At 53.4% G+C, this 11,709-nt stretch overlaps 1 protein-coding gene across 1 annotated transcript; it reads left to right on the top strand.

Annotated features, from left to right (window-relative positions):
- Positions 1-114: 114 nt before the first annotated feature.
- LOC116950813 (anti-apoptotic protein NR13-like) lies at positions 115-11,329 on the top strand. Its single transcript, XM_032968900.2, has 2 exons — positions 115-6,785; positions 8,804-11,329. Exons 1-2 carry the CDS (start codon positions 6,111-6,113, stop codon positions 8,933-8,935), a joined length of 807 nt encoding a protein of 268 aa, XP_032824791.1. The 5' UTR covers positions 115-6,110; the 3' UTR covers positions 8,936-11,329.
- Positions 11,330-11,709: the final 380 nt, after the last annotated feature.

Raw genomic sequence — 11,709 nt, 5'->3', positions numbered from 1 at the left:
GGGGTTTTCCAAGAAAGGTAACATGGAAATGGTCATTCTGAGTGAGTGGTCCCCAGTAAAGTGGTAATTCCACCCTGCCCTGCCCATTCCTTCAGGGCTTTCCACTCGCCCAACACTAACCCTCTGGCTATTCGGTTGTTAACCTTGGGGTGAATCTAGCGGCCACTAGTGGCCGCAGAAGTTGCACAGCAAACCCATATGCATCACCGATCATTCCACTGCCGTGTGCAAGCCTTCCCACTACGTGCGGGTCGTGGGGTTTGTTTGACCATACTTCGCTACGCTGGGCAGTGCGTGTTTGGTGCAGGCGGGCAGCGTAGACGTGGGAGCGTCGATCTTGCTGCAATTGATGTTACGGCACTGCCCTCTACTGGCCACTAGCCCTGCAGCAGCCTCACACTTACACAAGCGATCCAATTCACATGGGGTCAGTTTACACGACTACAACAAGCAGCCGCCCATTCGACGCTCCGTAGCGGTGACGTCGGCACTGCGTTTGTGCCAGGTTAGGTGCACTTTGAGGGCCGTCTGCGTGCAGTATGGAAAGCTCGCTGCTGGCAGGAGGTAACGAGACGGGCCCAGGTGCTGAGGTGACCGGCAGGGAGTGCATGGACCCGTGTCACTGCACATAGGTACACGGACGTTGTACACACTCGGGAAGTTAAGTTCATTTTCCAAGTAAAGGCCATTGAGCTAATAATCTCCTTTTCAAGGGGGGCGATTCGGCCGGCATACAACATCAAAGCATGTCACTATTACACTCGGGCTGTTAACATCGGGCATTATGTGTTGTCGGTAACTGCATGGAACAATCTGTTCCTGGCTTGCCACACATCTCTAGCAATGACCACGACAGCTTTACCTTGTTTTGGTTAGCTGTCGTGTGGTGGGTAGCACACTAGATTCGTAATCCAGAGGTCGTTGATTAAAATTAATCTTCCGGAGCGGCATTTGAAACCGAGGTGACTCCCCCCGTGACCCCCCTCCACCTCTCTTCGCCCAGCTGCATAAACGGGGTCACACCACAGTCGATCGCAAGCTCGCGTTCGGTGCGATGAATTCTGGATACGCCCACCTCTTACGAGACGCCTGGGAGAGTAGACCCAATACACTCTTAAGAGCTCCCCTCTCGTGGTGGCCTTTCTGCCAGCAGTGGTGTAAACGTGCACTTGCAGGACTGCTCTTTTACAGTCTAGCTAAGAACGAGGGCAATTGCACCACAGCATCACGCCCGGCCGCCTTTGTCTCCCTAGTAAGCGGTTTACACAATGTACCAGGTACTCGTTTTGAGGCTGAGTTTACCTAGAGGAGACCCCGGGCCGCTTCAGATCATTGTCGCTCATGTTGGCAAGGTTCGTAGTGCATTGGGTTAATCGCTACCCTACCGCTATCGTTTTACAACCCAAGTAACCCCACACAGCTGCAGACCCGCGTGACCGGCATCACGATCTGGAGTCCAGCCATAGTGGTTGCGTTCTCTGGGCTGATGCTCGTGAGACAAGGCCCCAAGGAAGTATTTATCTGGTATAGGCCAATCAATTTCAATGACAATGCATATATCAGAGCATGATTGCATGTTCACAAGTATATGTAGTTAATTCAGACGTAATTCCTTGCATAAAGTTTCTATTTGGTGTTTGAACATCTTAACACCTGTTTTATTACCAGAAACGGTGAAACCGATTCTTATTTTTTCATACTTTGATACTGGCAAAAGGTCCCATTTTGCGGCTGCGCCCTCCTCACGACCGCCCTGTAAGTGGCGTGATAACGCCACACAACAGGTCCCTCCGCATAGCCTGCAACAGGCTGTTGGGGCAAGGTCTGTTCGCGAACACTCGACACGCAACGACATTCACATTATGGTGAGCATGCTCTTTCCCCTGCTGGATGAGAGCCACAGTAGCAGCTGCTGAAGAAAAGACACCCATTCAGCAGCTGTCTTGGTTAATCCGCTGATGGATGATGGCCACTATCAAGTCAATGACAATAACACGTAAAATAGTACGGGTAATACTACAGTCCCATATTTAACTGATTCTTATCCATAGGAAAACCACGACTCTGCTTTGCACAAACATTTTTGCTTGAGCTATCGAGGACTGGCTGCATCTTTAACCTGGGTGAGGAGGCACCGAAGCGTGGTTTTCTTTTCTGTGCCAAAGCTGCTCTACCCGGTGCACATAAGACTGAAATAGGCATTCTGCTGCTGCTGTCGTTCCTGGGCTGGGGCGCACGGCTCCTACCCCACTGCATTGGACATCATTCAGAGGACTGAAGCAGTCGGGGTGATTCACGATCCAGCACTGACGTATTCACTCCAAATAAAGATTCCCTGTATAGCCCTAACAGACTTGCAGCAAGTGCGAGCACCTATGAAGGTGCTGCATCGCACACGAGGGGGTGGGTGGCCAGCACCACACCCGGCCGCCTTTGTCTCCTGATTGGCGATGGTTACACACCGCACCACGTACTCATTTGAGGCTAAGTCAGCCTAGGGGACGCCCAGGATCGGTTCAGATAATCGTCGCTGGTGTTGGCCGTGAGCGGGAATCGAACTTGTGTTACTGGACTCGTCGGACAGCGTGCCAACCGCTCCACTACCGCTCCACTACCGCTCCCCAGTCACTCGCTCACCGGCAGTCAATTGCCTGCTGATCACCATTCTGTCCATGCTACCATGGTCACTGTCCCCGTGAACTTTACTTGTTGATTCATCCTCTAGCGTTGACTCGTTCCACCATACACTTTAGTTTCATCCACACTGCTTAACCACCACACTGCAGGTCACAACATTGGCCAGTCAGTCGCCCACTCATCCAGCACTCACTCGCCACACTGCACGTCACCTCACCCCTCTCTCTGCATCTTCCCTCGCACTGTTGCAATTCAATAATTAGGGATACATCCTTAGCTATTACAGCTTTAACGGTGCTGTTTGTTGCTGGCTGCTCAAGTTGTGGTTGTGTGCTCAGCAGCTGTGTAAACCGGAAAAGACCAATGCGTGTGGCATGCGGCTAGTACAAAATGTTCGGAATGGCGTGTATTTGTCACAAGGGGTGTGTGTGTGCGCGCATTGTGTGTGAATGTTACTAGGCGTGTGTGCGCGTAGTTAGGATTTTGAGTGAAGGAATGTGTGCGGCTGTTATCTAATCCAGAGTGGTGGCGCAATGTTTAGCACACCGCATTACGAATCCAGCCTCCCAATTTAGATTCCCACCCACGGCCCACATCAAAGCGAGTTTTATCTGCACCGATCCTTGAGCCTATATTGTATGCAAGTAGGTGAGTATGTGTTCGCATGTATAGGTCAACTCAGCCTCAAATTAGTACCTGTTGCTATGTGTAAACATCGCCACTCAGGAGACAAATGCGGCTAGGCGTGGTGCTTGCCCGGCCAGCACCACCACCATGATGCTGGTAATGGGAGGAGGGAAATAAACAGTGCAGCAGTGCGAGGGAAAATGCCGAGACAGGTGAGGTCACCTGCAGTGCCGTGATTGGGTGGGTGAATGAGTGTTTGTCGGTGAGTGAGTGCGTTTGTGACCTGTGACTTGTGTTCTTCACAACGACGCGAATGATGATTTGTGCCAGTATGTGCGGTGGTTCAATACAGTACGGTGGATGGGACTAAACAGTCGGTGCCTCGTATACCGAATCCTCGGCACGGGTGGATGATTCAATGAGTGAGTGGATGAGCGTGTGTAATTGCTCCGGGCGTGTTCAGTTGTATTTGAAAGCCACGGGAAGAGGACTGGAGTCACAGAGGGGGTAAACCTGATCTGAGGCACGCGCGTCCTACGATGACAAAAGCGATGTTGCTGCTGGTGGGGGTGACGATGCGCATTCCAGGCTATTAAGTCACATTCGCTGTGGAGTAAGGGTCGTCGAGTTGTAAGTTTATTTGTACGACCCCCAGGTAAGGACCCCACGTGAAGTTGGCTGACGTAAACGGAACTGCAACGCGCACATCGCCATACATGGCAAGGAACGCAGTTAATGGCTTCACACGGTGACGGCAATGGCCCAGAAATATCCGGAAGCTACGACTGCTTGCACAACCAACAGACGACAGAACAAACACGCCGACTATTCTATCTCTATCCCGCGATATAGGAAAATAAAAGTATCTAATTGACAGATCCCATTAGCTACACGGCCTTCTGGGAGCGTGGAATATATAATCAGCGTTCGTTCAACAAGCAAACTTTTGGATGGGTTTCAACATCGCCTTATAGTATCCACAGCGACGCTAATGATTGCGTCGAGTTGTGTATTACGCACGGTTTTTACATGGAACTAGGAATCACGTCTAACAGAGAGCGTTCGATGCCCTGAGCATTTCATGAGCATCGGTTCAAGCGAGTCGTGCTCTGCTGACGAGACACCGAATGTCGAAACCAGTAAAGTTTTCTTGCGGGGTATTCCGTTTCCGTTCAAATAACCAGAAAGTAAAACAACTACTTTTAGTCTAGCTGAATTGGAAGCAAAATATTGGCGCGTTTTACCACAGCAAGCCGAGCCGAGTCTCAAGACTCTCTCTCTCGGGAGGGTCCTGCCAAGTTTCCGTAATCGGGGACGGGGGGCGATGTTGTTGCTGCTGGAGCTGCTGTGTTATTTTAATTGGCAGATCATTTGTCGGAATTGAGAGATGTTCGGCCAGTCGTACCAGGTTCACGGTGTGGGATTTACTCAATGTCACAATGTGCCCCTCCCTCTCCAAAGGATGGAAAGGGTGAGAACATCGTAAACGTAGCGTTTTGAAAAAAACATCTTCCAGCTTTTTAAATATTTAGGTACACATTTTCTCAGACTTAGGTAAAAAAAGGAAGTAAAAAAATACCCCGCTTCTAAAACAATTATGAATGGAGAGAGCAAAGTCGGATTTTTTTTATTTCATGCGATACCTGGAAACCGCGTTCTTCAAAACCTTCAGATACAAAACATCCCCGAAGCCTGCCCTTCAACGACATCAAGCGCTTTCCGATGCGATGCGAGTCAACTCGACCCCCCTCGTATAGAGTCTCGGCATCCACTCCACCACCACCCGCCCGCTCGCGCTACGAACTCCCCGCCGGCCTGGCACAGTTGCCTAGGTACGGTGCGAAAGACGTTCAACATATACTACATACTGTACACGTCCAAATTAATTTGCCTCCCGCATTTTTTTGTTGTTGGGGGGAGTTAGAGGAGGTGCGGTGGGAAACTCGGAAATGTAGAAATTTGAAACCACGATTTTCTTTAGGCTTCAGAACCTCCGCCGGGCAACTTCGTTATATCCTAAGCACAGGCGTAAAGCACACGCGCCACCCCGGTTTATATATACTGTTACTATACATTATTTGCGGGCGAGGTCAATTAAGGTTTTGACGTGCGCTCACTTGCGGCGTAGAACTCTCAAATATTCTCCTCGTGCTAAAAATGTCAGCTCTCGAGCCCCCCCCCCCGCGCCCCCATGTAGAAAATATACATTGTCCTGAGTCGCTCTTTAAACGTATAAGCAGTACTGATGTAATGTTTCGAAGGTTCAAAAAATATATACATCTCAGTGAGTCTCAAGACTCGTCACGTTTGGTCAGATCGGACGTTCGTGAAACGCAGTGGCCTGGTTTCCTGTTGGGAGGAACCCAGGAGTGAAACTGGGAAATCCCAGTGCTCACAAGCTGCATCACACCAACAGCACCCGCCTATTTCTTATCTCTGGGCATTTACTTTATGTACTTTCTCCCTGTGCCACTGGGCCATTCGCGTGTCGGAAATGTGCCCAGCGCCAAGGTTTTCTTGCGAAGAAGCAGGCGGGGCACAGACCCCGTCCGAACTTTTCAGCTTCCTCTGCCCCAAGCAGCAGTCTCGGCAGGGGCGTGGTGGGTGAGAGGTTGGGGTTTTGTGGAGCGATATATACGCAATCACTCGCAGTCCTGCACACACACACACAGAGTCAGCGCTAACCTTCACACACCGCCACGCACGCAGGGACGCGGAGTGACAGCCGTACAGAGATACCGACAGAGAACACGGGGAGACAGCCATACATACACACACACTCTCAAACGCACAGGGACACACGGACACAGCCGTATAGCAGGCGCACTCGCGCAACACAGCCCGCAATGTGTTGGATGTGCCGCCCGGAGCTCAAGGTCGACTCTTCCACGGGACTTACGGACGACTCGAGCATGGAACCTGTGGGCGACTCGCTCACTGAGCTAACGCAGAACGACGCGATCGGGGCGATGGACAAAGGGTCGCGGACCCTGGAAGTCGACTTGAGTGGAGACCTGGAGGTCGACTCGATACCCCCGCAGGTGGTCGCGGACCCCTCCTCTGGCGCGGGGCCCCCCTCCCGGGCCCGGCCTCTCCCCTCACCCCCGCTGGTGCTGCAGACCCCCGCTCTGGTGAGACACTTGCTGCTGTGGACGATGGAGCCCAGCGGGGGCCACCGGGCGCCGAGCGCCGCGGCCGAGGCGCTGGAGGCGGCCGCGCTCGAGATGACGTCTCGCTTCGGGGCGACGCTCGCACAGATGGCGGTGGCCATGGAGGCGGCAGAGGGCCCCGTGGGGTCCACGGGCGACGTGGAGCGCACGCTGCGCGCCGTGGCCGAGAGGATGTTCGAGGACCGCGTGACCAACTGGGGCCGCATCGTGAGTGTCGTGGTGTTCGCGGGCTTCGTGGCGCGGCGCGCGACCCTCGTCGGGGTCGCGGTGGACGCCGAGGCACTCGCCGAGGCCGTGTCCCGATACCTGCTGGAGACTCACGGCGCGTGGATGAGCAAGCACGGAGGATGGGTGAGTGGAGTAGAAGAGGGATGGATGGCGGACCGATTGGGTTGGAGGGGAGGTGCCCAGAGGGGGACGCGAGCAGAAATGGGCCACGTGCCCCGGGCCTCACGACGACTGGGTTAGAAATGGGATCGCGGCTTCGGGTTTTGTTCGACTTTAGTTGGGGGTTAGGGGTCATGGTTGCGATTGCGCACGCACCATCTCGGCATTCACAGCCCCGTTTGACAATCAGCTGCTTTGGTCGATGACTCCAAAGTAGCCTCGGATCGCCATCGAAATCATTCCGTGCTTGTACTGTACCGCCGTTCAAACTATGTGAAGCGTCTTCAGCGAAAGACGCCCGAAACATATCAAATAAGATGACATGTGGGGACGTGGAATTTCCATCACCGGTGGCGGTACACGGATGAGCACCAATGCCTCATTCTGTGTTTGTCGATACATTTCTGGACGAGGGCCTCCCGACACCGTGCGAGTCGTGGGGTGGGAGGTGTTGACCATACTTCCCCTCCGCCGGTGAGTGCGCGGTAGGTGAAGGAAGAAGGCCACGCCGGTGTGGTCGCAGTCGTGGTTGAAGCCACCGGGTTTAGTGCATGGACGGGTCCAGTCATGAGGTTTGGGCCATGGATGGGTCCGGTCATGAGGTTCGGGGTTTGGGGGGGGCTCCAGGTTGGGAATTGAGTGTCCGTTTTGGTTCAGAGGCTGGGACCCGACGTTATTCGAGGCGTCGTCGCTGGTGATGTCGGGGGAGGGAGCGGGGGGTGAGAGAAAATGAAACTCGCGAGAGGGCAGCGTTTCTCGTTTCGCTGAACGCGGTCGAGGGGGGAAATTCCTCGGCGTGGGCCGCTGGGGGGGGCGAGTTTCGAGGATGGCAGCCAGAGGCGGCACCGCGCTCTTTGGAACCTTGTCCCCTGCTGAGCGCGGTAACGCTTCACCCCCATTATTCATTCTGTTTACTTGGGCACACCCGCTGTCACTTTGACCTCTGCTGAGTACAGTACGCTGCGACCTCCAATTGGATAGTCTCGTTTATGTTGTCCGCGATCCCGATACGTATGGCCTCGTCAAATGTACAGTGTCAGAGGATTAGCAAAGCGTTTACACATCAGCATCGTCGTCTTCGCCACGACGTTGACTCACGTCGTTCACCTGCTGTAGTGCTGTGAACAGTCGCGTGGCGAGCGCGCATTGCCTGGCCTAGTGGCCGTGACCCCGATCGTTTCCGAGTGGTCGCTTTGATGACGGCGTCCTTCGTCTCGTGGTGAGATGAGCGACAAAGCGCCTCTCGCGTCGTTGCCATCGGAGGTTCGCGGTTCGAATCCAATGGCCGCCCCGATTATTACTGCGGAGGAGGCTTGTGAAGGACACTCCTGGCCAGTTGGAGGCAGTCGTCCTCCAACAACAGCGGAGGATAGAGGAGCGACGCTCACAACAACGAGCGGAGCGACGCTAAAATAGAGAATCAGAATATTTATACTGCAGTAATCCGATGAGCTGTGAAGCTCTTTTTCACAGATGCAGCTTGGTGGCACAGCGGGGAGCACAGGTGGTGCATCTGTCAGTCATCTCAGTCAGTCAACCCATGGCAAATGGGTCTGTTCCGTGACCTACCAGCGCTGTGGTGACATCACCACCACTTCGTGGCCAATGACGATTGTTATTATTAAGCATATAGCAATACTATTTGCCGTCTGCTTCAAAGTAGACGTGAAAGATCCCCTGACGTTATTTGCAAGAGTACAGCCCATTGTGTGGCCATTCGCAAAATTACTCCGTTGCATGTATGTTGAACTTCTCTCGCACCTTACGTAGCCAACCATGCTACTTCCGGTTGTACAGCACAACCATCGCCTCCTACCTGGCTGACTCACGCCGCCGGTCGCCCTTGCAAATGAGACCCTTCATGATCGCTTGAGGCCTAAAACCTGTTTCCACAAAGTGAACCTGACAACTCGTTAAACGTCTCGATTTGGTATGGTGATGACGACAATGACGATGATGATCCACCTGGTGTCTGTCTGCAGGAAGGTTGCGCCAGCCAACTCCGAGGAGCCAGCCCGGAGGACGCCCTGTGGAGCGGCCTGCTGAAGGTGGTGGGCATCGGGTTCGGCATCGGGGTCCTCCTCACCACCTGGAGGGTCCTGCGGGGGATCTGAGGGCGCAGTTGGTGGGTGGGCGAGAAGCCATCGCCTACGTTTGAAGGACTGCGTGAACGCGCTCGAAGTCAATGAACGTGTTACGCTCTCGCCCTCTTGCAACTTTGATGCGGTGTCGTTTGCGTGCCGACCGCCGGATGCGTCGGGCCTTTGGGCCTGCGTCTCAGCAACTGTGCAACCCCCCCCGAGGGACTGCACGCAGGGGCTCCCCGTGTCGCCCGTCTCCACAGCTCTCCGGAAGGAACGGCGGGAGAGAAGAGCGTGAAGTCACACGGATTCAATCCCTGCTCAGCCACTCGATACCCTGCTGTGGGTATAGCCAAGGGGACGCCCCCCTCCCCCAAAGGCGGCTGTCTCTACCTCGCCCAGCACATGCGGCATTCGTGTGCTGGCAGCGGACGATGAACATACAGACGACTGGTTTGGGGATGCGAAGATCAGGAGCCCGTGGCCTCTGAAGTTTGCACGCAGGTTTAGGCACCTGTTGTGTGCACGTGTGATGCTCCAGCACTTTGGAGGTGGTGGTTGGTGGCACGCTTCGAGATCTGTGAAACGCCCAAACCCTGCTGGACTGCCAGGTGGTGGCCAAGAGACGGAAGCACAGGAAGTGGAATTAAGGAATCGATCTGCACGGAGCCTTGAGCGTCACCCCTTCGTCGACAGTGGCGCGGTGCTGGGTTTTCTCAGGGGTCTCCCATGCGCAGCCAAACGCTCACCTCTCATGGAATGTATGGCCACGCGTCCCAATGTATAAGCACCCTCTGACAATGTGGGTTCCCGAATCAGAGACGACTCGTTAGAAACGTCGTTGTGCACTACCATGCATTTGTGCACAGAGATCGCCAGAGTCGTTTTATCCTACGCGCGCGATGATTGGTTTGTGTTGTGGCCACTATATTTATTTATTTATTTGTTTGCCCGGCCAGACGAACCAGCTGTGGAGCTGTGGCTCACGGCAAGCGGAAGGTCACGAGCTCAAATCTCATCGTCAGCACCCTCCGGGGATCGATAAAACGAGAACCACTTTGTGGGGAAGATCAACAGTGGTTGTCTTATGGATAGACTCGCCACCGCCATAGGAATGTGGAATTCCAACCACTGGCTCTGCGTGGCTGTGAACTGGAAATTCGAGCACCCAACGCCTCAATGCTAACTTGATCACGAAGTCACTTCTACTTTTTAATTTAACCGTTGTAAATCTAAGCACAATATCGCGCGTGGTACACACGGCTATGGCGATGCCAGTGTGCGTGTGTGCGAGTGAGTGAGCGAGTCAGGTGTAAACTTTTTTTATTCCCCGCCGATTGACTGTGCACTTTATCCTCATTTTTTATATATTTGTTTCACACCTTAACCCAATGCGCTTCAAGCCGATTGTGAAATTGTAAATTGAGTTTATCGTGGCTCTGTGTGTTTGTCGTGACCGAGAAGGTTTCTCTCCCCAGACGCGATTTGTCCTAGCCGTGTTACCCGATGTTTGACTACGTTATGAAAATGCGGTAATTCCAAACTTTCAAACAAATACAGGAATTGGAAAGAGAGCTTCAGAAAGTGATCGAATCTCTGATTATTGCCGCGGGGAAAACATTTGGTCACGTATATTTCGTTTCCTCCGAGATTAAATGTCAAATGTAGTAAATAGGTCATCATCGTTACCGTGGGCCCCCGAGTCCGAGAGTGAGCTCTGGACTCGACTCGGTAGGATGAGAGTGGCCCAAGTCAGCGCTCGGATAAGTGCAAGTTCTCATCTCGACGCTGTGTGCTGAGAGTGTCGACCACCACAGTGGTGAGATGTTAACTCACTTGCCTGATATGCAGGTCGTGGGTTCGATCCCGACCTTGATGCCTGCTGTATATTTGGAGTTCGCATATTTTCTCTTCCCGTGGTCGTGTGTATTTTTCTCCTGCTCCTCCGGTTTTTCCCTCCACATTTAGAATCAACATCACGCGTTTCGAGTAGTTGGCCGCTATAAAATTCCACATGATAAGCCACTTCGTTGAGCTATCATTTGTGGCCAGGTCACTTCTTAAAAAAGACCTACGTAGCTTAGTGGGCCTTACCTGGTAAAACAAAATGAATGTTTTAATAGTTTTAATAAAGAAGAGTTCTGTACTGTGCTGGGGCAGGACACTTCACGGCGATCAGGAGCGATAAGCCAGTGGACGAGGCTAGCTCGTGAGCGGCAGCCAAAGGAGGGCGTTCGCCAGCGTGGGCATCCACTGAGCAGCACGGAGCGACGAGATCACGCTGCATGTGGGACCGTGAGAGATGGGAACGTTTTGCGAACGCCTTTGTCCAGCAGTAGATATATCATGATGCTGTCCAGAGTGAATGAAGGATGTCTGTGGTGTTAATTTAATGCGCGTCTGTTGTGAATAAAGCTCGAATATATTCATCGTCTCAGCGTGGTACTCATGGGACCATCGACACAGGGAAAGAATCAACATTGGAGTCCGCGCCGAGTCGGGAGTCAGGTGTGCCACCTGCGCCAGGTGTGTCACCGGCGCCAGGTGTGTCACCGGCGCCAGGTGTTCCAGCCGCAAGTGAGGTGTGAACCGGTGAGGTTCTCACTGACATCACATGATCAGATTACCTAGAATGCATCGCGAACCCCTCAACGAGTCCCCCTGGCGACCACGTGCCAGGGGGACTCGTTGGTTGAACTCCTAATCCGGGCGCCGTATTCCACCAAGAAGCAACAGCAGCACACGTCCCGGGTTCACCGTCTACCTGCTCCTGTACCTGCATTCCACCTCCAGCAGGCCCGTGGGCG

The sequence above is a fragment of the Petromyzon marinus genome, chromosome 40 (genome assembly GCF_048934315.1).
Source record: "Petromyzon marinus isolate PM22_M1 ecotype Great Lakes invasive population chromosome 40, UKy_Petmar_22M1.pri1.0, whole genome shotgun sequence".
Taxonomy (NCBI): domain Eukaryota; kingdom Metazoa; phylum Chordata; class Hyperoartia; order Petromyzontiformes; family Petromyzontidae; genus Petromyzon; species Petromyzon marinus.
Note: the sequence above shows the minus strand (reverse complement) of the source record. Positions and strands in the feature narration are given on the sequence as shown.